This window comes from Penaeus chinensis, chromosome 12 (assembly GCF_019202785.1).
Source record: "Penaeus chinensis breed Huanghai No. 1 chromosome 12, ASM1920278v2, whole genome shotgun sequence".
Taxonomy (NCBI): domain Eukaryota; kingdom Metazoa; phylum Arthropoda; class Malacostraca; order Decapoda; family Penaeidae; genus Penaeus; species Penaeus chinensis.
In genome coordinates, this window is record NC_061830.1 from 41,211,517 (window position 1) to 41,239,016 (window position 27,500).

Sequence of the window (27,500 nt, forward strand, 5' to 3'; positions counted from 1 at the left end):
CCACCGAATAGTCAAAGATCTTGACTCGCGAGCTGGCCTCTCCAGGCCAGCAGCTAAGCCAGGGAGGCCCCTGAGTTCACAGACGGCCTCCCCGACTGAGAGGGGAGAGCAGGCTGAACCAGCCGCATCAGCTCCTGCCTCCTCAAACAAGCCCGAAAGCCGAAAGGGCGGGCCGAAGCGTCCGAGGCCGGATACCGACTCTGATGAAGAGTCGGGACCCCCTAAACGCTTCACCCAGTTCAAAGTGCCAGCTAAACCCGAAGGCTTCGACAATGCCTACCAATTGGTCAGGGCATTGGAGTTGCAACGGAAAATCCGGTTGTCGATCCGGGTCGCCCGAGATCAGGGCATGATCATAATGCCCAAAGATCAAGCTACCTTAAATTTCCTCCGGGAAACGAAGGAGCTAACTGATGGGAGAAAAGTGAGTCTTTCCCCACTAAGTCCCGAGGAAAAGAGAGCCAAGATGGTGCTACTTGGCTTCTCAGTCTCGTACGATGTGGAGCTGATCGCTTCACACCCACAGGTCGTGCAGGCTTCCCGAATGTCGAAGGGGAAGACCCCAACCAGGCAAGTCCTGGTGACCATGAAAGGTGCCCCAACCACTACCCTTGATCTGGGTAACTGGGGCACCTACAACCTTCGAACGTATGTGCCAGAACCACTTCGGTGTTTCAAGTGCCAGAAATACGGTCACCACAAGGCTAACTGTACAGCCAAGCCTAAATGTGGTGTCTGTAGCAAGGCACACAACACAGAGGTATGCCTCAAGGCATACAAAGAGGAAAAGAGGGACACAACAGCCAAATGTCCCAACTGTGCCAAGAAGCATCATGCCTGGAGCCTGACTTGCTCTGTCAGGAAAAAGGCGGCCCTCAGGCGACAAGAGGTTGCTCAAAACCGATCAGACTTTGTTCCTGCCCCACCGGGCACCCATGTCTGGGGAAGGAACAAAAGCGAAAAGGCCCCCCGACCTCCTAAGAGGAAGGAAGCCGCCCCCCAGCCGACACCGGATGTCTCCAACAAAAAGGAGTTTCCGACAATGCCAAAGGTGCAGAAAAAGAAACTAAAGAAAAAAGTTTCTAAGAGCACCACAAAAACCTCCCCAACAGATGATCATCTCCTCTTTGACGAGGACGATATGACTCTCCTGTTAACTGCTGTTGTCACAGCAGTAGCAACAGCCCTGGGGAGGTCGAGTGAGGAGGCCGAGAAGGCAGTTTCGGTCGCCATGACGGCAATGACCCAGACTGTCGCAGCCCTGAAGGGAAGAAAGCTGGCTAGAGAAAAACCAGCCTCACCCTCACCCCAGGACGAGACTCCCCTCCCCACTCCAAACCAGGCCATGCTTTCACAGGCAGAGCCAAAACAGGCTGAATCTGTGCAGCCAGAGCCAGATCACGCTGACCTTGCCCAGGCAAGGCCAGCAAGGCCAGCCAAGAAAAAGCCTGAGAGAAAAGCCGAACCAACCAAAGTCAGAGCTACCAAAGGCTCTCCACCCCCCAGTGGACCCAAGGATAGCCTGACAACAGACGAGGAGCCCTCAACCAGCGAGGACCTCGCAATGGAGTTGTCAGACTCCGACGATGTCTCTGATGTAACTATCACTGAGTAACATCATGACACACCATCTAAGCATCCTACAGTGGAACATCAATAGCTTCTCTGCAAAGAACGCTTTTCTCCAAGCAGTAGTGCGATCAAGGAACATTGACATTGTCATGCTCCAGGAGACATTAACAGTGGACACTGTTCGCTTCTCAGGGTACCATGCCTTCACACTGCCACAAACACCTGGCAAGAGAGGCTTGATCACCCTTGTGAGAGCAACAATCCCCTGCTCCGCAATAGCCGATGCATCGCACTGTGGAGACGATGTTGAATCCCTTGCCGTCGAGGTTCACCTGGCCGGGGGGCCCCTCAAACTGTACAATGTGTACAGCCGGCCACGCTGTAAAAGCTTAGACATCAGCCAGGTCTGTGCTTCTGCTGCACACGACCGAGTGATCATAGGGGGAGACTTCAATGCACACCACCCCATCCTGGCTCCCTGCCGGGCACCGGATGCGGCCGGCTATCACATAGCTGACGTGCTAGAGACATTCCCTGAGATCGCTCTCCTCAACACCCAAGAGCCAACGCATGTCAGAGGAGGGGTCCTAGACCTCACCCTGGCCACTGCGACTCTGGTGGGGAGGATTGGCTGGTGTGTCGATGAGACCGTCACAAGTGACCATTACGGCACTATAACTACCCTCATGGATGCTGGCCCAGCCGAAATCCTAAGACCAAATCCAAGATGGAAAACAGACAAGGCCAACTGGCAGGCGTTTCAAAACGCCTTGGCCCTCTGTCTGAGATGCAACAATCCCCCACAAAGCGAAAATGTGGAAGTGCTCGAAGCCAGCCTGCTAAACGCCATTAATGAAGCAGCCTCACAGACCATACCCAAAACTCGGCCTGGGTCCAGAAGTCACAAAGACGCCTGGTACTTCAATGACGAGATCAGGGAGGTCAACCACAGGGTGAACATGTGCCGAAAACTATTCCGAAGGCAAAGAACCCCTGACAACCTATCCCTCCTAAGGGAAGCTGTCACGGATGCCAAGGAAACTGCCAACAGAGTCAGGCAGGAAAAGTGGCTGGAATGGTGTGAGTCCTTCGACCACCAAACCACCCTTTCAGAGCTGTGGCAACGGGTCAAGCGAGCTACCAGCCGCTCAGCCCCGAGGTGCACCCATCACGACCCCCAAGCAGAGGCTAACAGACTGGCGCATGAGTTCTCTGCGAGAACGAGCAGCAACAGTCTGCCAGCCGAGCTGAGGGCAAGACAAGAGCGTCTACAGCCAGACAGACACGCTCAGATCAGAGAAAGGGCAGCCGAACCCGATAACTCAGACGTTATCTTTTCTCTGAGGGAACTAAGGAAAGCCTATAAAACCAGTTCCAACACAGCCCCGGGCTCTGATGGGATCTCGTACCCCATTATCTCCCACCTAGGACTAGCAGGTGAGCGTGCACTCTTGCAACTCATCAACAAGTCCTGGGAAACTTCCACTCTACCCCAGAGTTGGAAGAGGGCTACCATAGTTCCCGTCCCAAAACCAAAGGAGCCGGGGAAGTACCGCCCCATCTCTCTGCTCAGCTGCCTGGCCAAGACGGCTGAGAGGATGGTACTAAACCGGCTTCAATGGAAAACGGGACCCCCGCACGAACTCCTTCACGGGTTCACAAGGGGCATGGGCACAGCACACAGCTTAGCCACGCTCTTAAGCACAATCAGCAAGGGCCCAGCTGTGGTGGTATTCCTTGACCTGGAGAAGGCTTTTGAACTGGCAAGTCCGCTTGCCATTCAGGAAAGCCTGATCCAGAAGGGAATCAGAGGAAAGCTCTTGGCTTGGATAGGTGACTACTTCAGGAACAGGACTGCCAATGTCAAATTCCAGGGTCACCTATCGCAGCACATGCCGCTCGAAAATGGAACGCCACAGGGTGGGGTTCTCAGTCCAGCCCTATTCAACACTTTAATGTCCTGCATCCTCAACATAAACCTCCCAGTGGGGTGCCAGATCATCTCGTATGCAGACGATCTCGCTATCACCTCCACTGGACCACGCAGCCAGAATAAAGCCCAGCGTTGTCTGGACCTTGTGTCAGAGGAGTGTTGTAGGACGGGACTAAAGATCTCTGCTGCCAAATCCAAAGCCATGGCTTTGAGACAGAGAGTTCGAGGCACAAGACTGAAAATCCAGGGAGTGGAATTAGAATGGGTCAAGGACTACCTATACCTTGGGGTAAGGATAGACCGGACCCTCTCCTTCCATAAGGAGGTCCAGTACCTGGTTGACCGAACCAAAGCAAGACTGTCTGTCATGAGAGCAATGACTGGGAGACGCATAGGGGCCAGACACAAAGTACTAAGATCATTCTATGTACATGCTGTCCGGCCCATTGTGGACTATGCCTCAGTCGCTCTAATTGCTGCAAAGAAAAAGCACACAGACAAATTAGAAACAGTCCAAAATGAAGCTGCCAGGATCATTCTGGGTGCCCCGAGGTGGACGAAGGTCCTCAACCTCCTGATGGAGGCAAACCTTCTCCCCCTGGACTCACGAATCGATCTAACGGCAACACAATTTCTGTCAAAGGTCATCCAGGCTCCCAGGAACACAAGCCTAAGACAAAAATTAGTCAGATGCCTCGAACAAGACAACGAGCTCGTTGCAAACAACTCCTGGCTGTCTCATACAGCCAGGGTGTTGATACGCCATCAGCTCAAAGAACAGCTTCTTGCTAAGGGCATGGACTCCCCCCACCCCGACTTTGCCGAAGCCCCGCCGTGGGCACTGAGCCTGATAGAGTTCAACATAATGAACCTGTCAATGAAAAAGAGCCTATACCCCATGCCTAGCCTAAAGGCAGAAGCCCACAGGGTCATTGCAGCCATCACTCCTCCGGGTAGTAGAACATACTACACGGATGGATCGGTCGATCCCTTGAGCCACACTGCAGGCGCCGGCTTTGCAGCTAGGGATGCCACGCGATCCATGAGGGTAACAGACAACGCCTCCTCGCTACAGGCAGAGGCAGTTGCAATCATGGGAGCCCTAGGCCACGCGTCCCTAAGGGAAGGACATGTGGTCATACACACAGACTCCAGGGCAGCCATTGACTGTCTTCAGCACAGCTCACCCACAGACAACATCTACCTACTGACCACGATTCTCACAATGGCACAGAGAATTCTTGCTCAGGGTAGAAGAATTATCATCAATTGGGTCCCAAGCCACATCGGCATCAGAGGGAACGAGCTTGCTGACAGACTAGCCGCCGCTGGCAGGGGTATGCCCCCAAATCCCATGACGATAAAACCGAGCCGAAAATTACTTATGGAGAAGTGTGCCTTGGTCGGTCGTACCTTCCTACGGCAGCTCCACAGAGAGGAAACGAGAACCTCCCCCTCGGCCAGCTGGTACTCAGACGCCACAGGCTCTGAACCACTGGCACTCTCTGAAGTAAGCAACAGAGGTACCGAAGTCATTCTTCACAGAATGCGCCTAGGTTACCACTGTGCATGGCAGATTATCCCAACAATCGAACGCGATGAATGGTGCTGCAAGCACTGCGGCGAGCCGAACGCCACACTAGTCCACTACCTAGAAAATTGTAACCATACACAATTCCTGAGACATGGACCGCCCACAACAGCCGCCGTGCTGGTAAAGAGGCTATGCGAAATGCTTACACCATGGCGGCAGGAGCGCTTGCTGGCAATCCCGCCGCCACGGTAAGCACCGAGTGTCAGACAACTCAATGAGACAGCCGTAAAAAAGCTGACACAGGCCGGGCCATATCTAGAAGGCCCGGGCGAAGCTAGAACTTCGCAAACCAAACCCCCCCCCCCCCCTCGTTCTCTCGCCTGTGACGTCACCTTTACATTTGCCCCCCGATCATGCCCGAATGTTTGGACAGGTCTGTGGGTGAAAAGCCCATGATCTTATTATAAGTTGAATTAAGTGCAAACTTGGAATAGCGTCCCTTACCATGCAACATGCGTGGTCAACATGTTGCATTGACATCTATCTCTTCTTGGCTCTAAATACTTTTCTAATTATTCATTTCTTCATTCTTTCATCTGTCATAAATGCTAAGAATTTTTTAACTTGAAATAATATTATTTTATAGTTATGGACAGTTTTTCAACCTTGAAACTTTGGCTGTAAACTCCATCCTTAAACTGGAATATTACCTCTGTTTTAGGGACGTCTAACTGAATCATCCAACAATTTTGTTGTCTACAAAAACACTGCTCTGAACATTTTTAAGGAAGTCCATTGTCATTAACACGGGCTCATAATTCATGGTACTATATTATTATTCTTTACAGAAAGTTGAAATATGAAATTATTTAGTAAAATTTTCACTTGATTGGTACAGTAACTAACCACCAAAGGGCATGGGAAAGGTAAAACAAACCATAAAAGACAAGACCACATTGTCGGACAGTACCTGTGTGTGTGCGTGTGCGAAAATAAAGAAAAAAATTAATTTCAACTTTATCGAAAAGCAGGAACGAAGACAACCATCCAGCGTAAGGCCATAAATCTAATGTGGTGTATGTCATACGTAGCCATTGTTATGTTGTACGGTATTTGGGACTGCAAAAAGGCAATTGCAGCAACTCCTTCTGTACATGCACTTGGTGTTGTATCTGATGAAATTATATCCTGACCATTTTTTGTATAAAAAGTACATTGCAATATATAATACTGTACTGAAGACACCGTCCTTTGTCTTTAAATTTGTGAATGATACATATCCTAACTCTCCTGGGTAAAAGGTCATGGCAACTCAACCAAGAAACAGGTGAGAAACCTGGGGTATACAAAAGAAACAATGTGGGAATGAAAAGAAATCAGCTTGGGACACCTGATCCTCAGTCTATCAACTCTCAAGAGTACGGCACCATAATAGCCAAGCTTGTCCAGTAAGCAGACTAAGAGTTGGCAGAAAAATCCACCATTCTCCAAGTGGTTGGATAATCTGAACACATGCAAATGTTCAAATATCTTCGGCAGCATCGGAGTCTAAATAGTCTTCAATCATTAGTTAGTAATCCCTTGCGAAATGGGGTCACACTGGTCACACGCCAACATTCCAGGAAGGAATCTAATGAGATTAATCTGTAGAAAAGCCTAGTGAGCTTGGAAACAAGAACAGCAGCAGTGACAATAGATTCACAAGGATAACAACAAGTGGGTCAACACCACCCCACTCATGAGGATCCCGCAAAACACTATACAGTTTTGAGCTCAAAATGCAATCCGCTCTCCCGCTCGGGAAAGACTGCAACGTTACTTCACAGTCTCGGACTTAAAGATTTCAGTCAGCATGTCCGTCTTAGAAGCAGGATTAGACACCATAGCACCATTAGACGGATCCAGTAATACTGGCGTATTGGTCTCGCAACCAAACAAATACTGTCATTTTCAGAAATTCATAGAAGCATGGTCAGATACCACGGGGCAGGTAGATGTATTTAGTAGTACTGACACACTGGTCTCACAACCAAACACGGCCATTCTAGAACTTTCCACCACCTACGTTAATCATTACCTATAGTGAGTTTGTTCTGCAATTAATCGGTTTATGAACAAAAAGCATGCATATACATCCATTCATCTTGCTCTGTGGCCGCCACAAACGCCTCACCACGAACCATGAATATAATACTCTGTACTGTGGGTACACCTATTAAGAACACCATCGAAGAGTACGTCCAGATCATTTATATATTAGTACAATCTTATGACTCTGCATACAATGAAAATAAATAGAAATAATAAAATAAGGTAAAAACATTATTTTAGGAATGGACTGTCTACTAGTAAAGCATCGCAGTCTTGTTTAGAAAGTGAAATATTATCACAGTATCACTTATAAAGAGAATCGAGATAATTCAAAACAGTGAGATGACGGTTTATACCAATCAAGGAAGTTATATACTCTATACGGTGTACTTGTATAGATAATTTAAATATTGGTGAGGCTCATATGTTAAGGCGATATTAAGTTAATATACCTGTGTATCAAGGTCTATACTTATATAGACCGTAACTGTGTATTTACTCTAAACGAGTGTTTTACACATTATTTGGGCTATAACTTGATTGAAAATTTATCTTTCAATGAAATATAAGTTTTTGCTATTATTCATTTTTCTTTAAGTACACAAAGTAACATATTTTTGTTTCACAGATCTCGAGTACATTTCAAGCCTTGAAAATCAAACACACAGTAGTTTCCCCTCAAACGTTGACGTAGTTTTTTTATGAAAACGAAAAGCTGTCGTTTTCTTTGAATGCTCTAATGAATGTAATACTCAATATTATTAAGAAAATGTTTAATCATTATGAATGAACAAGTATACAATAGCGTTTGAAAGGTAAGGCAATCTTTAATTTCTCTCGCTGAAATTTGCTTACAAAATCCTGAATATTTGATAGCTTATATTGATTATTTGAACAAAAATATATTTTGTCGATTCCAGATATTCACATAAACTTTGTATATAAAGGGAGTTAGAACTTTTGAACACATATGGAGCAGAACACACGAATGTAAAAATCATCTTCGTCATCAGTGGGGACATATGTGAAGATTTTATTAGTCCGACATTATTAAAGGCAAATGGCATGAAATAGCACTCTAATACGGCCGGACTCGAATGCTCCGCGCCAGCCAATCAGAGGCGCGGATTCCTGATGACGCAACACCAAAACAAATGACCGATGTGGACAGACGCCTGTGCTCGCTCCGCAGCTGTAAATATGTTTTTTCGACGAATATTGTTCGAATTCTGCAAAGTGAAGAGATGAATAAGTTCACACTCTTTCTGGTGTTCTTGTGCGGGGCAATTTTCGCGGGTTTGGTGTCTCTGATGCACAGTTCATGGCGGTTCTACGCGTCCTCCGAGCTGGCGATGATGTCCTCCCTCGGGGCCATTCCAGCGGGCTCGGACTTGGAGCTGATGGACGATGGGTACGTGGCCATGGCCCTCCTCGGGGCGCACGACGAGGACCAGGCCGTCTCCAAGAAGCAGACGACGGAGCTGGAAGACAGGCGTAGGTATTGGGTGGCGTGAGTCAAGACAGGTGGTTATGTCGTGGCGAGCGGGAAGGTCGGTGCGGGCTAAGGGCTTGCTGTGGGAGTTTTCAGAAAGCGCTCTTTTGGGATATGTTTACGTGACTACACGAACATAGGGAAAGTCTAAGAACGCTGTCTTAAAGAGAGGTCAAATCTACACATCACCGTATGTAACAATCTGTGCAGGCTAAGAATAATGTCTAAAATTAAGAAAATAATTCGCGACAAATGCCATGCGCAGACTAGGTACAGAGTCACTGGGTGGGGACCACAGGACAGAGTTCCTGGCTAGAGAAATATAGTTATCTTTTATCAAATGTATTAATTGGTAAATCTTTAACACTCACCAGAGACTAAATCCCCAACTCCACGGCACAAAATCTTTTCAACAATCTAAGTTGCCATGAGGACTAAACGTTGCAGTCATTGGTACAAGAAATTATGTGCAAACAAGAATGGTCGCATTACAAATAAAGGAAAAAGATTGTGGAAAGTGATACTTACAACCCAAGTCCACTTCACGCTCCTTAGTTTCAGCTCTATCTTGTAGTGAATAGAGACATAGCCTCTGGCATGTGTTTCTGTACTGTAAAGAATTACCCATATTGTAAAGATTAACTTCAAATATTTGGTATAGTTTCAGTTTCACACAGCCATATGGTACAAGGTAAACTTTGCTTTGTAATGGATAGAATGACAAAAAGTTAGACACTTTTCATCTATGGTATTTCCTTTGCATGTTTAACCCAATCACCATGGATTTATGTAACATTCCCTGTATTTTTTAGTGAATTTCGTTATATACAGATGGCTCCATTTGTGCTCAGCCAGCAAAGAGTCTAGCAGTAGGTCCTAGTGACTGGTCTTGATTTCCCTATTCCTTGACTTGGCGGGAAAATGTATTCTTTCTGTTACTATTGATATCAATACTGTTATTATTCTTATTGATATTATTATTAATATTAAATTGTTATTAAAGTATTAGTAATAAGAAAGTCTAATAATACACAAGTGATACTTTGCTTTACATTTACATAATGACTGCGCTAAGATAAGGAATATCTAAGGACAATGTTATAAAGAAAGGGGAAACCACATTCATTGATATAAATATAACTATATGCACTTACAAAGAATAACGTCAGAAATGAATAAGAATAAGTTGTGACAAATGCCGTAAGTAAGTCCACGTGGATGGGGTGGGGGTCCAGGGTCAGTGCCCATGGGTTAGGAAGGTTTATGGTTCATACTGCAATGTTGTAGATTCCCAGGAGTGGCTGGAGTAATAGAGACTTAGTCTCAGAGGGGTGCCGTTGCTTTGTAAACAATTACCAATACTTTTTACCTATAGTATTTGCAATGAAAAATAACAGATTCACACATATTTCACTATGAATGATTGTAAAATATATTTTTTACCATTCTCTACTGGGTATCAGTTTGGTATTTGTTAAGAACACTTATACTGGTATTGAAAAATCCCCTTTCTGTGGCAACAGCCCATACAGCTCCTCAGATATCAAACATGTTTCAGAATCAAGTAGCCTGCAATTGTATGATACATGACAGCTTTGATTGAGAATGTAATGTGTATTTCTTACCTGTATTGAACAAAGAAAGTTATTTAATCATTATCTTTATTAAACATATTTTGCAGGTATTCATACTCTTAATTTTTTCTTTCAGATGCTGAGATAGAGGCATTAAATACATTAAAAGCAGCACAAGAATTGGTACACTCAGGAAAGAGCGTTAGAGCTGGTAGGCTTTTGGAGCATGCCTTTTCTTTGGCACCAAGGCACCCAGATGTTCTCATACATTATGGAGAATATTTGGAGCATCACCGTAATGACATAGTGCAAGCAGATAAGCTATACTTAAGGGCCTTGGCTGTGTCTCCTGCTAATTCAAGGGCATTAAGGTGAGACAGCAAAACAAGAAATGTTAAATGTAAGAATGCTTATAATTGTCTACATTCAATTTGTAAATAGTTAATTGTAATGAGTTAACTTTTTACTGTTTAAAATCTTTGCAGAAATCGACGGAGAACTAGACCCATCGTTGATGATATGGATGCAGGGATTTTTAGTCGTATTGATGGCAAAAGAGATGATTTAGCACTAATCCCGAGTTCCTCAGCTTCCCTGAGACGCATTAAAAAGGAAGCCTACTTCCAGTACATTTACCACACAGCAGGCATTGAGGGAAACACCATGACCTTGGCACAGACTCGGATGATCTTGGAGACTAGACTCAGTGTTGGAGGTATGATCAGTGCTAGGGCACCTAATAACGAATGATGGGATTTGCAGCCTGAAAAATGGAAAACTTGTTATTTTTGTGACAGGCTTAGAATGTTATAGCATGTGTGTACACTCCCTCTCTCTCATGAACAACTGTAGTTTATATTCCTTAAGATATGATCTTTACAATTACACACTGAATAATTGGTGTGATTTCTATTTATATCTTTCAATCTCTGCAGGGAAGAGTGTGATGGAACATAATGAGATCTTGGGCCTGGACCTTGCTCTCAAGTATATCAACATGACCCTGGTGCACAGAGTTGGCCGCATAACTCTGCACGACATTCTGGAAATTCACCGAAGGGTTTTAGGTCATGTTGATCCCATTCAAGCTGGCCAGTTAAGAACAACTCAGGTGCAGTGAATATAATGTTTTTATTTTTATCATTATTATTCTTTGTTTATTAATTTGTTTTGAACATTATGTAATATCATGTCATTTACAATTAGGATTATATAACTCCTTGAACTCAGACTGCAGAAGAATACATGAATTTTCTTGTGGGATCCATTCTTTATCAGTTTGCAGTTCATATTTGTTTTTTAAACAAAAGTTCTTACAGTACAGTTTTATGAAAAGGTAATTATATTACCTCTGCTGATACCATGTAGAAAAATTCTAAATTTTCCATGGTTGTTTGTAGACTGATTATAATTAAACCAACAGCTTTCATTACTTTAACCCCCAAACATTCTTCAGTGTGTCATCATATGTATTGATTAATATAATTGTGGTTCATCTTCAGGTTTATGTAAGTGATCATGTTCCACCTCCACCAACACACTTGCAAGTTCTTATGGAAGATTTTGTGCAGTGGCTGAACTCACCAGAAGCTCAGAGACTCCATCCAATCAAATATTCAGCTCTTGCCCACTACAAGCTAGTGTTTATACACCCATTTGCTGATGGAAATGGAAGAACAGCAAGATTATTAATGAATTTTCTGTTAATGCAGGTATGTTATGTTCATATTTTTTTCTTAAACTGCATTCATGTTTGCTCCGTATGAAAAAAACAGGGCTTAGGAAATGGGTAAAAGTATCTTGCAAATAAATTGAAGCAGAACAGTTCACTTATCCTCATCATTACAATTTTCTTCACATTCACACACACGAGTGTCAGTATCCATCTCACATCTGTCCTGATTGCCATCCATTTCCTCACTGCTATGCTCTTCTAGCATTTTTCTTGTTTTCCTGGACATTACTATAATGTCTCCTGACTTCATATATGGGCCCTATGTTAGATTGTCACCAATAAAGGAAAATCTGAAAATGATGGTCGTAAAGAGATATATATATTCAGCTGATATGTGGGCTGATGGCACCTTGAATGATAAACCCAGGGTAGAGGTTAAATATCATTTATGAATTATTATTTTTTTTTTTTTGACAACATACATGCCCAAGTTTTGGCCTGTATTATTTTCACTACATTCTTTAAACCATCCTAAACTGTGGAAAGGTCAAGTATTGTGTATCCTCATGCAGACATACAGCCCCCTCCCCTCAGCAGAAAACACATTTACTTAAAAAGAAAAGGGACCAAGAACAATAATGAATGGAAAACAATAATTGAAATTACTGAGCTAACACATGCAGTCTCACAAAAGTATTTTGGCCAAGTCATTGGTTTAGGTTGCAATTACTGAGCTAACACATGCAGTCTCACAAAAGTATTTTGGCCAAGTCATTGGTTTAGGTTGCCTGTCAGGTTAACATTAACTGTACATGAAGGTTCTACAGGTCTAAGTAGCTAAACCTATCTTGTCCTTTATAGTACTAATCATATCCAAAATAAAACATTTTCTATAATCAAGTTAATAAATAGTCAACAAGTGATATTCTGTATATAACAGTAGTTGATTGATAGGATGAATCAGTAATTTTTATTTTTCTAAATATTCAATGTATTGTGTACATTGTAATTTTTGTATTTTTCAGGCTGGCTACCCACCTGTAATAATCCGTAAACAAGACAGGCTCATGTATTATGACTGCCTACAAACAGCTAATGAAGGTGACACTCGGCCATTCATCAGATTCATTGCACACTGCACTGAGAAGACATTAGATGTGTATTTGTGGGCCACAAAGGAGGCCTTACCCAAAATAGGCCAGGAAAATGAAAGCAAAGGTGGAGTGAATAAGTTGAAAAAAGACCACCAGGAAAAAGATTATGAAATGGCTGATATGAAGCCTAATGTTGACAGTGAGGAAGTCAAAAAGTTTTCCTTTGAATCTGTTGATGACATTCCACCATGGCAAGTGGAAGAAGAGGAGTATAAGGAGAAAGAACTGTTCAGTGGAGGTCAGAGTTATATACCCACAAACATTGAAGATGACATACTTAAGGAAGGTTCTAGTCATAGGTCAGAAAGTAGTGTTGATCATGAGCATGGTTTTAAGTTATGGTTTGCTAGTGACGAAGATCACGGAACAGTAAGTGGAACAAGGAGATATGGAAGGGTGCTAAATGAACAATATTTGTTTGAAGAAGTTACAATAGAAGATAAACTAAAGGATAAAAGGGACCTTGAAGATGACGAGAACACTATAGCACGTGGTCTTTAGTAAAAATATATTTTTAATTTTCTAAGTATATATTGAATTATTAGGATTTTAGATGTACTGGAAATTGTACATCCATACTTGCACAGCATACATGTATAAAGTGACAATAATATATATATTTATTTATTTTAAAGAAATCTTTACAATATTGTTGATAGTACTATACCCTAACACATAAACCGTAGCAGGTTTGAGTGCACAATTTAGAATAAGTGTCATATTTGTTGAACTATTAATGTTTTTATGTTGAGGTTGTATATATTATACAACAGTATTTATATTTTTGAGCATTCATGAGGGATCTATTTATTAAAATGCTGCCCTGTTAACTCCCACTTAAGAAAAATAAATGTTGATATTAGTATAATAGAGATTTTTTTGTATAATATATATAAATATCATACTAGTGCTCAAGAATCATATGAAAGTAATGACAGAAATGCTTATGCAGTATTTTACCCCAATACCCTTTCAAGATTTGTGTAGTTTTATCATTTATATTTCCTTTTCTTTTTTGTATAGCAATATATTTTTGGAGAGATTATTTACATTTTTAAGTGTGAGACATGCCTGAAATTTAATTTTACTGTTTTCTTATAAATTAATATATATTTATTATAGATTGTATCTTTTCTCTACTATTTAGAGGAATTTAGCAGGTCTCCATGGTTAAAAGTTATTCACTAGATACCGGTGCATGTGTTTTTTGCTTTAGTTGGGCATTCATTTCCTTATCATTTTTGGTGATATTGATCAGCATTTGCCATGGCTGATTGCATAAGGCTACAGGAAATTGTTATCTGTTTAATCAGTTTTTCTGTTCTAGTTCAAAAAGAGAAAGAAAAATAAATAGATAAAAAAAGTAAGAAGTCTGATATGCCAGATTTGTTATTCCAAAATGCTGTTGCTCCTTATCTACACCTGAGACTCTCTGCTTTGGCTTAGATATTAGTAATTTGAGCAAAATATTCTTTCATAACTGCCTACTTTTTATTGCAGATGAATGATTATATTCATGATAATCTAAAAACCTAGACTGCATATATTCTTGCAAATCTTAGCACTTTGCATCAAAACTAATATACTAGCCCAAATTTATTATTACATTGCATGAAACTTGTCTTCAAATAATTTCTTGATAAAGATGGATTTCTTAACCTGAAGAAAGAAGTGATGTTAATAATGAGATAAACTCATTTATTAGTATGGCATGATGACATTTGTCTGGCTTGTTCTTGTGTTCATATTTGACATTATTATTCTTACATGTCTGACACATGAATACTGAATGATACCAAGATTTAATATATTAACCATTCACGTTATATTTTGTAGGTCTGCAGTTAATTTAAGAATACCAGAAGTTAGGGTTGTTTCTGTAAGAGTAACAAATGAGGCTTGATTTGACCATAAATATACCAGGCTTGGATCTAGTAACAGTGGTACCTGGGCACCTAAATGTGGTTCTTAGAGATCACACTCTTTGTGTGTGTTTACAGATAAGATGGCTCAGTTTGTGGCATTTTACCTCTTGCCAGCTTTTACCAACAGGCATGGTCATTTGGATGGTTTGCCTCTGGTTTCTCACTTTTGCAGCCTTTACCTGTCTTACTGTGATTTAGCAGGTTTGTCTGTGTGTGGGTACTGCTCCTTGTGTGGATGGGGCCATAGATAGAATGAACTTGCTATTAATTATTTAAAATGTGTAATTTGGAAACAAAACTCAAAAAGCTCTTTTATACTAGTAGATACTCAAATAATTTATTTTCTTATATGTAATGAATAAAAAAGGCATTAAAGATGTATATGTCATGTAAAGGAGATTCTTCCCTATTTATTAAAACCAAAGACTAGGCAGGAGTTTAAGTATAATATTTTATGAATAGTATAATACACAAACATGTATTGAAAACTGGTTTATTTTTTTTGCCTAAGGGTTTCATGATGGAATTGATGTTATTTAATCCAGTCATGACAGGACTCTAGTATTATACTGAACAATACTTCAGGGTGCATGCTGAGTCAGCTGCCCAAGAGTAAAAAGCAGAAGCATGGTGAACATAAAATTAGTCTGCTCTGTGTTCTTGGCTGTGACAAACAATGTTTTAGGTAATGAGACTTAAAAAGTCTAAAAGGGGTTAAATGTCATAACATGTTGTATGTATAGAAATGTGCATATGTTGAACATTTAGGAATAATGATATTGGTATTTGTACTGTTATCATTATTATATAAATAGTAACTAAAAATAACAACAATAATGATAATGATAAAAGTTTTAATGAAGGTTGGCTTGTTATGGTAATGAACACAAAAGTTTTTTACATGACAATTTTTTATATTCGGTTTTCATTAATGGATATTACTTGGGGAAATTAAAAGAAAAGTAATAAGAAAAAGACATTTCTTTATTGCAAATACTATATATATATATAAAACTCATTCTTGCTTGGAATGTCTTTTCTCTAAAAAGAAACACAAACAAAAATAAGTTGTGTTTCCCCTACCACTGGCAGGTTCTCCTCCAAAACAGAAGTGTAGAGTAACCTGAATCTTTTGCAAAGTTAACCTGAAACATACCTTGAAGAATAAATTAATTCCATATTTGGATATTTTGTAGATGACATAACATTTGGTGTCTCCATTGCAGTTAACAGGTTCTATCTTAAATATTTGCAATAAAAGTGTCTGTTATTTACAATGCATGTATACTGATTCAAGAAAATTAAATAGTATGGATATTTTTTTTTTCTGTGCATCATGATCAGATAATACATTAGCAACACAAATAATTAAGTTATTCTCTCTAACAATAAAATCCAATAATACATTAAAATCACGAAATAATTGTACTCTTATACATACATTCATTCATTCAAAGTACAATCATTTTCCTTGGTAGGCAGATTAAAAATAAAAATTGTAGTGTAAAACATTGCATTAAAAAAATATACTAAAGCTTTTTTGTTCAAAGGTTATATTATTAGCCAGTACTAAACACCAGTACTGAATACTGACTGCTATACAAAATATGTGATGGACACATTTGAAATGTTAATTGAAGACCAATGAACTATCAAGAAGTAGGTTTTTTTTCTTTTATTCTTACTCCACTTCCATTTTACCTTCTAATTTGCTTTTCTGACCTTTATCATCCCTAGCAGCAAGGCACTTTCGGATCTCTAGTCCAATTGCACGTGCCATAGGTGGAGGAACAGCATTTCCAACCTGAGGAATGGCATTGCTTTCAAATAAAGTAATAGAGGGATTGACTTATGCAGTAATGTAAATCTAAAATATAACAAGACTTCACTATTGTAAGATTTTTGTGTTCATTAGTTACTGTAGGAGAGCAGTTTAAAAACCTTATTTGACCTATATTCTCATATGGTTTGTACACATACCTGAAAGCAAAATACAATAATAATGCATACGTACCTGTCTGTGTTTCTCCAAAATTGATCCATAAAAACGGTAGGTATCTGGGAATCCTTGTGATCTGGCACATTCGCGCACACTTACAACCCGAGACTGCTCTGGATGCAACACACGTCCCTGGAAAAAGAAAAAAGAAAAATTATCATCTTTTTCTATTTCTTAGAAGTACCTTGTCAAAAGTCTTAAAAACAGATTAGACATTTGTTAATACCTGCTTGCCCATTGGTTCAGGATTTGTGACAGTTGTGGAAAAGAAACCGTCCCAATTTAGCCTGCCATAGAGACCCGACCAGTGGTTGTGACGATTGCCGGTGTGTGGAAGGCACCAAGGAATGAGGGTGTTAAACTGCTTGTCCATTGGATCACATGCTTTACCAGCAGCACAAGCACAGACACCTCTTAGTGCTCCAGTTGATGATCTCCCCTGTTTTTTGTCAGGATGGGTGTACTGACTGGAAATGAAAGAAAAACAGATTACTATACAAAAACTTTCAAAGTCCCTAAATTACAATATTCAGGAAATATGGAAATGACATTTAAAATCAAAGAATTTCTCATTTACCTTAACAACTGAGTACACTTGGACTTTTGTGCTTGATATGAGATAATTTAATTAAGCCACTCAAAAACTGATGGGTTGTTTATATATTTCATTTTGTTTAATAACTTTTCTCACCTTTCATGCTCACTGTTTTATAACTATGTGACATACCAGAGAACATATAGAATAATTAGTCTTGGTAATTAATGGAAATTTGTGTATCCTTTTAACCCCCCCCCCCAAAAAAAAAAAAAAAAAAGAGAGAGAGAGAGAGAGAGAGAGAGAGAGAGAGAGAGAGAGAGAGAGAGAGAGAGAGAGAGAGAGAGAGAGAGAGAGAGAGAGAGAGAGAGAGAGAGAGAGAGAAAAAGAAAGAAAGAAAGAAAAAGAAGAAGCAAGCAAGTTTCATCATTCATTCATCACAAGTAATTAAAACTATCAGGTTGAACATTAGGTGCTTCATATACTCACAGTTTCTTTGTTACTTTTCCATCTGAAAGGGTAACTACGATGTTGGGCAAGTCCCTCCAGTCAGACCCTGGCACTGTTGGAATGTACTTCATGCGAGCCTCAACCAGAGGTGCCATGTCCTTACAAATGTGATCTCGCAAAATGGGCTGATACTGATCGCCACGGATCTACAAGGAAATAAAAGTAAATGTGAAAAAAAGCTGTGAGATAAATGCTATCATATCAAAATTGGTTATGTTATACACTTGTAGAACAACAGTATAATATCAACAAGCAAGCCAAAGTTAAAGAAATTTTGTTTTTGAATGCAAAAATAAACTGTCATCCCCTCCAAGCATTGCTATCAATACAAAAGCCTTACCAAGCGCTGGAAATGGGACTCTGGATCAGTGCCATAACTTATCTCCTCCCTGCGATGGCCATTGCGGATTTCAGGAAGGTCTGACATGGTATCTCTCACTGTGATTGTACGTAATGGGGAGGACTCGACCCACTGGGAGTTTGTGGTGTACTGGAAAAGGTTACAAAATTTCAAATGACTAATTTTAATTTTCAATAATTATTCTTTTTTGTTTATCAGTTCTTTCCATGTCTACCTACAGGTCTTTTAATTAAAGATTTAGATATACAGTAAATGCAAAATAAATGTAATAGTCTTTCAGTAAACAATAAAATACTTAAAAATAAATTATGAAAATCATCAACAAACAAAACAAAAAAGGCAAGCATAAAAATGTCAGACTCATCGTGGACAAACTTACCTTCTTGTTATCTACAACAACAGAGAGATTGCAAGCTCTTGGGCTGAATGTATGTGTTGGTTCAGGATAAAAAGGGAGCTTTTCGCCAGGTGCAGCAGCAAGGATAATTAACCTGCACAAAAAGTTGACCATCAATTAGAGAGCTTGACATCAAAGAGACCAAATAATTCAATTTCACTGTTATAAAATATTTACACCCACCTCCGCCTGGTTTGCGCAACTCCGTAATTGCCAGCCTGAAGCACACCAAATGTACACTGATAGCCCATCTTTACGAGAACTCTCATGGTCAACTTGAGCACCAAGGAGCATTTGTATGACACAAAGTTTCGTACATTCTCCAGAAGGAAAAACTTTGGGCGATAGTAATCACAGTAGGAAAGGTATGAAGCCACCAAGGAATTCTGCAAATGAAAAGTTTGGCTTGTTAACTTAAAATATAACAAAATACAACCTAATCATTCCAAATAGCAATGAATAATGGATCATGAGGAAAATTATATTATTTAACAATACTGATAATCTTACCTTGAACATAGAATACTGGCGAGAGTTGAACCTATTCATGCCAGAGAAACCTTGGCAAGGAGGGCCTCCACACATCATTTCTACATCACCCCTTTGGGGAAGACGCTGGCCTTTCGAGTTCATATTTTCACCCTGTAAATGCAACAAATATATATAATCCTACAGTAAATTATCCCTTATGCAATCAACCATTTCTCTTTTTTCTCTCTCCCTCTTCTTCATTCCTAACATTCCCAATTCTGGCAAAACAAAAATTGGACTGGCCACACCCTCTAACTTACCTCCATCACCATCTTCAACAGCAAATTACAGTCATCAGTGAACACTGTAGAACTTGGGTTGTTAAGCCGGTAAGCTTGTGCAGCTGGTTCAAATACTTCTACTGCCCATTTAGACTCACTTATCCCTGCTTGGTGGAAACCTTCTGATAAGCCTGTTATAGGAAAGACAGATTAGTTATGACCATTCTGGTGTTAAAAAGTCACTATTCATAATTCAGACAATAAATGTCACTAATTAAAGCAAAGGTTTGCACTAATTCCCTCTAATTAAGAGGGAAAAATAAAAATAAAGAAAATCAAAGTGTACCTCCACAACCAGCAAAGACATCAAGAGTCCGCAGTCTTTGGGAAACAGCCGGATATTCAGGAAAACCTTGCAAGCTATTCTGCTCCCCAGCATTGTCTTTGCTTTCACTTTTTCCTTTTCCTTTTCCTTTTCCCTTTCCTTTACCCTGTACAAGAAAAGAAAATTAGGAAATCTCAAAGATCACATACTCACAGTAAAAATGTATCTACAATTTCAATTTCAGAAGAAAACTGTAAAACACACCTTTCCTACAATGCCCATAGTTTGTGCACGGGCAGGTGGCTCCACAAATGTTTTTTCTTTGGGGTCGTATGCTTCTCTAAAGAAAAACCTGAATGGCCCTTCTTTGAAGAACTGATCAACACTTTTACCAGCTAAATTTTCTTGGTATGTAACAAAGCACTTTCCAGCAACATCACTGAACGTAATACTCGTCTCTGTTGATAAAAAAAGGGAGGTAAAACTAATTTAGTAACAACACATCATGAACTTATGAAAATCCTCCATAAACCTTTATCTTTATACCGTTTTCCCTTTTCTATAGCAAGAAGTTTAACATTCAACTCACCTTCTTCACTCCAGTAAATAAGATTCAGGTCTGCCTGGAGGGATGCTCCTCTTCCACGATGGGTATTTTCTGGCCGGTAGAACTTGGCAACTTTCACTATCACATCACATGGACTCTGTTCTGATTCTACATTTAAAGAAAGAGGGGGGGAGGGAGGGAGGATTAATATCTTAATTCTGTCATAGTCAATAATCAAATTCAACTAAAATACCCAAAATTTCCAAGATTAAACATGTTCTTTTCACAAGCAAAAAATACATCTGTACAAATAAATTTTTCTTCAGGTAGTTCAATAAAGTATAAGAAAGCAAGTAGAAGGAAGTTGAGGAAGATGAACAACTAGAGAACACAATCACACTCAACTAAGGTACCCATAATTGTTGTCAAAAACGTTCAGTAACATTACATATATGATCCATTAGCAAAATATAGTCTAAGATGATTGTCAACAAAATGAATGATGACCAATTTAAATAGGATATAGCTAATTTTCAAATGATGTTCTTGTAAGACTTGATGGTAAAAGTGCCTGTCTGACTAAATGAGGACAGACTAAATCTGTCCTCATGATAACTTCTTTTATTGATCATAAGAGAAAAAATAAAATCTGACTTCAAACACATTTTGCGCACATTTTACACAAACACACAAAATATTCATTGTATAAAACTGATGAAGTGCTTAGGACTACTCAATCTAGCTGTGGACCATCTCAAATATAAATTCTCTGGAAAATGTAGGCAATTCCAAATTTCAGACTTGCTTTAGTTTTTGCTTTGCCTAGACTTTGGATTTCCTTGCTATCTTAGATTATCATAAAATAAGTTATTTCATTTCACCTACCTGTTTTTCCTTTTACATCCTTTAATTTACTCTATCATACACCTCCTTTACTCCTGGAACCAGAATCATGCCTTGGATAGAACAAGTATTATAAATCTCTCTCTCTTTCTCAGCACTGTCAGATACCATGATGATGATGATGATAAAATAAAGAATGAAGAAAGAAAAAGAAGAGAGAAAGAATATAAAAGGACTATGCATCTCCTCCTCCATTAACCTCCTAACCTGAACTTCTTGAAGATATGCTGACAATTCTCGCAATCCTGAACGGCTCTGGAGTTTCTTCATTGGAGCCTTTGATGTGATCTGACGACTTTCGGTAATTTTCTGGATACATTTCTTCATCAACGTTTTTCTTTTTGCTTTCTTTCTTTGGCAGTGGTGCTGGTTTTACCTGGAATTGATACATATCCATGATCAAAATACACTCATGTTCCTCTTTATGTTACTGAAGTATCTCCTAAACAAAACTCCACGACAGTCACAGTATACAAGGATAACAATCTTTTCTGAAGTAGAAGAAATGAGACGGCAATATTCAATATGTTTGTTTGTGATTAAAATGATACATGGTCTGTAAAAGTGCGATTTAGTCTGTTCTCTCGTTATCTGCAGGACATAAATAATTCTTACTGTAAAGCTGAATGCTCCAGGGTTGACAAACATGCAATCTCCAACGGAAAACTCGTTGCCCATATAGGAGACCGAGGCATACATTTTCTGGAAAAATAGAAATAGAAATGAAATACACCTCATCTCTTCAAAAAATACAGAAAGCCTTTGTATAGAAATGTTTTCTCAAAAAATATAGTATACATCCTTCTCTCTCTCTCTCTCTCTCTCTCTCTCTCTCTCTCTCTCTCTCTCTCTCTCTCTCTCTCTCTCTCTCTCTCTCTCTCTCTCTCACTCTCACTCTCACTCTCACTCTCACTCTCACTCTCACTCTCACTCTCACTCTCACTCTCACTCTCACTCTCACTCTCACTCTCACTCTCACTCAGACACACACAAAAGCAAACTTACCTTAGTACCCTCAGACTCCTCTAACTTATTTCCCATCATACACATTTCTTGCAATTCGGCTTTCTTGATACGTTCACATGAAACACAGTGGCGGTGCTTACTGTCAGAGCTAGCATCCTAGGAATAAGGTATATAAAAAATAAATTAGTATATTTAGTAAAAAGGGGCCCTAAGCCTACTTTTGGGGGGGTTTTCCCACAGCAAATACAGCCAGGGGCAAAAAAGTGGACAATTGCTCAGTGTGCGCAACAATGAGCAGGCTTGACCATGCATGACATCAAGACATCATCCTACCATGATGACAGGACATCATCCTGGTATGTATATTTTATCTATGAAACTGCAATTTAATGAATAAATTTCATACTAACTGCTTGTGACAAAGACTTAAACCTGACTCATATCCCAGTCTTAACTCATCTTCCATAATATAAAAGTCACTACATATGAAGTTTTTAGTCACCTCCTGCTCTGCGAGATCTGTAAAGCGGGCCCATTGAGGATGGTACATCTTCTGATACCAAAAGTGACAACCATCTTCTGTGTTGGTGGGGTAGTGTTCATCAGGATTCTGGATTCCACCAAGTTCATTCCAGTTCGCTGGAACTTCATACTTGTCAACATATATCTATGAAGAGAGAAAAAAAAAAGTACATGAATTCTTCATAGAAATAAAGACTTTCCCTGACAAAAATCAATCCATCGTGGCTGGGAACATGTCATTTCCTCTGATTTTTTAATATTAATTTTTTGCACACAGGTGGCGCCACATTGCTCAGCTACCAAGGAGTCATCAATCGGTAGGCCTACATGTCCTACATGATTTTTGCTATCTGAGTTTTGTGGGATTTCTATTTTTGATCTAAATGCTCTTAATATCATACTGCTACTATCACTATTGACATTATGATTATAATAATATCAGCAATACTAATATATACATACACACACACACACACACACACACACGCATATATGTATATATGTATATATGTATATATGTATGCATGCATGTATGTATGTATGTATGTATATGTAATATATATATACATATATATATATATATATATATATATATATATATATATATATATATATATATATATATATATATATATATATATATATAAATGACTCCTTGAATACTAGGCACCTGTTGAGACATCCATGTATAAACACAATCAATAAACTAAAATTAGTTGGTATGGCATGTATGTATAGGTCTTTCCCAGCAACAATTTGTTAACATTTGTCCTTTACTTTCACTTGCATCAGGGAAATAATGCCTGAACCCTATTTAAATTTGGAATATAGGAAATTTTGTAAACTTTCTAGTAGACAAAGTTGATAGTATTATAGCTTTTCATTTCACCCAGAGAATATCCCACACTTTTTAACTTAATCGTTCTCATCAGTAAACAGTAATACTTTGTACATTTATTGTATATACAACATTTGATCAAACTGACCTCTCAACTTGCTTACTGTGTGTAGTCAATTTCAAAGATCCTTCAACTAAAATTGTATCACAATATAAGATAACTTAATTTTTTCCTTACCTTTTTCATAACAGAATCCAGAAGAGTGTCCTCACAGTCATCTGCTATGAATACTTCATATGGATCCGCAGTTTCTCCAAGAATAGTGTCATTTCCTCGTAGAAACCAATGAGCATGAAAATATTTCTCTCCTCTTCCATCTTCCCACATGTGATTGATGCGAGCAATATAAACTGGAGTCTTTGGATCATCAGGTTCGACCATTACACAGTCATTTATGTGATACTCTTCCTCATTGATCATCACCGAGCTATAATATGTCCGTTTTCCTTCCTTGATGACTGGACTTCCGATCCATGTACAACGGTGGGTGTGTTTGCGTATCCTGTGTTGCTTGGGTTTGTTGGTGGGCAGGTCTAGGTCTATTCCCTCAAGATCTTCCCCTTCATCATCCTCAGCCTCTGCTATTAACATGTTAGGGCAGCGACGGTTTATGCAGCACTGTTTAGATCTTCCCGTTCCACCAAACTTTATCATATCTTTGCAGTGTTTACACTCTCCACAATCTGGTTGCTGGCAAGCTTCACATACTCCACAACGTGTTCGTTTCCTGATCTGATTTTCTTTGTCAATTTCAATCTGGTCCGAAAAGAAGGATTCAAAGAGGTTTCTAACAAGAGGGGTTGTGGTTGCCTTTGTCCATTTAGGCATCTTGATAACTTTCATTTTAGGTCCTCTTCGTTTCAAGGCCCGCCGTTTGCCAAGCACCACCCCAGCAAGCTTGATGAGAGACCTGACGCATGGTGTAGTGAGAAGCAAGTCCTCCCCATCCTCACTTGCCAAGTCAAAATTATGCACCTAGAAATTAGAAGGTAAATGTCATTCAATTGCATTTCACTATTAACAATTTTTCTTTTTTTGTGCACAGACATTCATAAAAATTTAACATATATCAAATGTCTACATTATAGTCATCTTTACTTTTCCATACTAAATTTTTCATATAAAATTAAATATTATAACCTTCACAACAAAGATGATAAGGTTTTAAATTATATATATATATATATATATATATATATATATATATATATATATATATATATATATATATCTCTTTTTGTTACTCTTCTGCCGAGGCCACCCCCAAATACAAATCCCCGACCCCAATTATCAAAATATCCTTACGTCAAATATAAAATAATACCTGATTCTTTTCAGGATTACTGCCTTACCTGATCACAGACAAACTGAGCATGTCTCATAAGTGTCTCCTCCGTGAAGATGCTTAGGCCACTTGGAGGTACAGTTGTCTGTAGTGTGTTCAACAGGTCTTCATAGACTGCATCAGGATTATTGACAAGAAATTCAATAACAATCTTACACATGTAGATCTTCTCCCGAACAGAATCCACAAAAGGAGCATACGTTTCACTTGGGTCCATGAGGATGTACTCAGCATAAGCCGTTGAGAAGCCAAGGAGTGCTTTCTCTCCTATAATGGAAAAAATGCAATGCGATTTTTTAGAAGATACTTCAAAATACTCTAGATTATTTCTTGGCATAACTTCTTATCATTATCCAACTAAACAGGAGTAAAATGCCCAAACTAGCCAAGGAGGAACGTGACAGCTACTTACCCCCATCAAAGCCAGATATCCACCACTCATTGATAGGGCCCATTTCCTTTGTAGCAATTCCTCCCTTGGGGCTTGGATCTTCTTCATAAATAGGTTTTACATAGCCAGAGAAATAAAGAAGTACATTTCTTTCAATCAACCCTCCATCAAAGGGACAAAGATGACCTTCTTTGTCATAAACACTGAAAAATAATGAAGATTGGATTTCACTTGTGACAATCACTGGGAATATACTTCTCTCTAAATAGGTTTTAAGTCAATCCTCAATCCTGTATATGTATACATGGTAATGTGTATGTGTATGTATGTATGTAGACATATATATATATATATATATATATATATATATATATATATATATATATATATATATATATATATGTATGTATGTAGAGAAACAAGACAAATGAACCAATCAGTTATTTGACCTTAAACAGCTTTATTAAAGAACACAAAGCATCAGATCAAAACATAATTATAAAGGGATGCTCACAATAGCACCTTATCAAAACCTGATAATCAGGTTTACATGGCAGAGTATATACACACTGCAGCAATGAGATGTTTCTGGAGAAGAAAAAAAAAAAAGAAAAAAAAAAAAGAAAAAAAAAAAATCCTTTCCATGTCAACATACAAAAAGAAACTTACTTGAACCCAGCAACCTTGTGCTGTGGCCTCTCATCGTATTCATGTACAAATTCCTCATCCCCGGTGAAGAGTGACAATTTCTGGTCAGTGAGGGCGATAAACTCCTCCACAGCCCCGTCTGGATGGCCAGGAAACAGTAACAGGTCTGGACTTTCAAGCTGTTGTCGGCAGATGTCACATCTCTTCATAACTTTATTCGCTGTGGTACCAATACTGTGGGGGTATACATGAATGAGTTTTGGTTGAATAAGGTAGCGGAAAAGACTTAAAATATGCTCTTGGTAAACAATACTCAAAGAAACAAAAAATAGCAACTAATCAGCATCACCTTTGTTTTTCATCTTCCTTTATATCCTCGTCTTCCTTAAGTCTCGGACGTTTTGTATCTTGCTCATCGTCATCCACTTCTTTCTTGACCTCTGATTCCACTGACTTTCGTTTGGAGATAGCAGCAAACATGTCAGTGACTGATCTTTGCGAGTTGTTCTGAGAACGTCTACTTCTTCTAGGGGTGACACCTGTAACAACTGTGTCTTAATTTTATAGATAAGAAGTATAAACATATATGTCAAGAAAAGTTGAAAGCTGAGAAATATTTGAAGCTCAAGAAAAGTTGAAAGCTGAGAAATGTTTGAAGCTCAATCTTTAAATAAATAGGATATTTTGACCTTTTTTCTGATAATGAGTAAGAATAAGTGAAACAATATTCGTGAATTCTCATGGCACTACACTAATGCATAAAAAATCTAGGGGAGAGGAGGAGGAGAAGGAGGATGAAGAGGAAGAAGAAAGAAGTTGAGATTAAAACAAATATTCTTAAAATACCATACTATGCATAGGATAAATAATACACAAGGAAAATATTACCATTACTCTTTTTTCTGCCTTTCTTTCCCTCAGAATCTGGACTGTCACTGTCACCTGCAAGTTCCATCCCCTCTTCTTCCTGTGGCAAACTTGTCTCCATTTCGTCGACCTCATCCCTCTCTTCCTTTATCTTTACCATCTCCATCTCTTTCGATACAGTCTGTTGGTCTTCTTCGGTGGTTTCTTTTCTCTTTTGTTGATCTGACTTCTGTGCACCTTCATTGGCAACATTCTTGTTGTTTTCTTTATTTTCATATTTTGACAGCTTCTCCTTGAGTGACGAGACCTTTGTGGTACTCTCTGAATTCTCATTTGTATTTGCTGTCAAAACCTTTACACTGGCTACAAGTAACTTCTCCAGTTTGTTGAAGTATCCTTTCTGTAATAGAAGAGAAAACAGGGATGATTCAATCCCATCACCACATTTTAAATCAAATCACATGCTATTCTCTTGTTATACCACTAAGGATGAAACAGTAAGGTCACTTATTTGTTACTGTCCTATACTTTAAATATTTTTCATAGGAATGATCTACAAAACCCTTAGATTGTTTTACCAAAA

The 27,500-nt window shown here is 39.3% G+C and overlaps 2 protein-coding genes across 2 annotated transcripts in view; one reads left to right on the forward strand and one right to left on the reverse strand.

The window, feature by feature from the left end:
• The first annotated feature begins 8,274 nt into the window (after positions 1–8,274).
• LOC125030934 (protein adenylyltransferase Fic-like) lies at positions 8,275–16,959 on the forward strand. Its single transcript, XM_047621317.1, has 6 exons — positions 8,275–8,624; positions 10,333–10,567; positions 10,682–10,911; positions 11,132–11,307; positions 11,699–11,908; positions 12,897–16,959. Exons 1-6 carry the CDS (start codon positions 8,285–8,287, stop codon positions 13,524–13,526), a joined length of 1,821 nt encoding a protein of 606 aa, XP_047477273.1. The 5' UTR covers positions 8,275–8,284; the 3' UTR covers positions 13,527–16,959.
• Positions 15,917–27,500, reverse strand: part of LOC125030933 (DNA (cytosine-5)-methyltransferase PliMCI-like) — a 13,655-nt gene continuing 2,071 nt past the window's right edge. Inside the window, exons 3-24 of the mRNA XM_047621316.1 lie at positions 26,939–27,317; positions 26,400–26,589; positions 26,072–26,284; positions 25,424–25,605; positions 25,019–25,278; positions 23,844–24,641; positions 22,748–22,912; positions 22,285–22,401; positions 21,895–21,981; positions 21,487–21,655; positions 20,419–20,544; positions 20,094–20,287; positions 19,851–19,995; positions 19,544–19,695; positions 19,263–19,394; positions 18,936–19,138; positions 18,735–18,846; positions 18,335–18,484; positions 17,974–18,140; positions 17,176–17,416; positions 16,965–17,081; positions 15,917–16,754 (exon numbers count right to left, since the gene is read on the reverse strand). Of these exons, the coding sequence (XP_047477272.1) occupies positions 16,632–16,754; positions 16,965–17,081; positions 17,176–17,416; positions 17,974–18,140; positions 18,335–18,484; positions 18,735–18,846; positions 18,936–19,138; positions 19,263–19,394; positions 19,544–19,695; positions 19,851–19,995; positions 20,094–20,287; positions 20,419–20,544; positions 21,487–21,655; positions 21,895–21,981; positions 22,285–22,401; positions 22,748–22,912; positions 23,844–24,641; positions 25,019–25,278; positions 25,424–25,605; positions 26,072–26,284; positions 26,400–26,589; positions 26,939–27,317 (4,422 nt within the window). The 3' untranslated portion in view covers positions 15,917–16,631. The remainder of the gene's footprint in view (positions 16,755–16,964; positions 17,082–17,175; positions 17,417–17,973; positions 18,141–18,334; positions 18,485–18,734; positions 18,847–18,935; positions 19,139–19,262; positions 19,395–19,543; positions 19,696–19,850; positions 19,996–20,093; positions 20,288–20,418; positions 20,545–21,486; positions 21,656–21,894; positions 21,982–22,284; positions 22,402–22,747; positions 22,913–23,843; positions 24,642–25,018; positions 25,279–25,423; positions 25,606–26,071; positions 26,285–26,399; positions 26,590–26,938; positions 27,318–27,500) is intronic.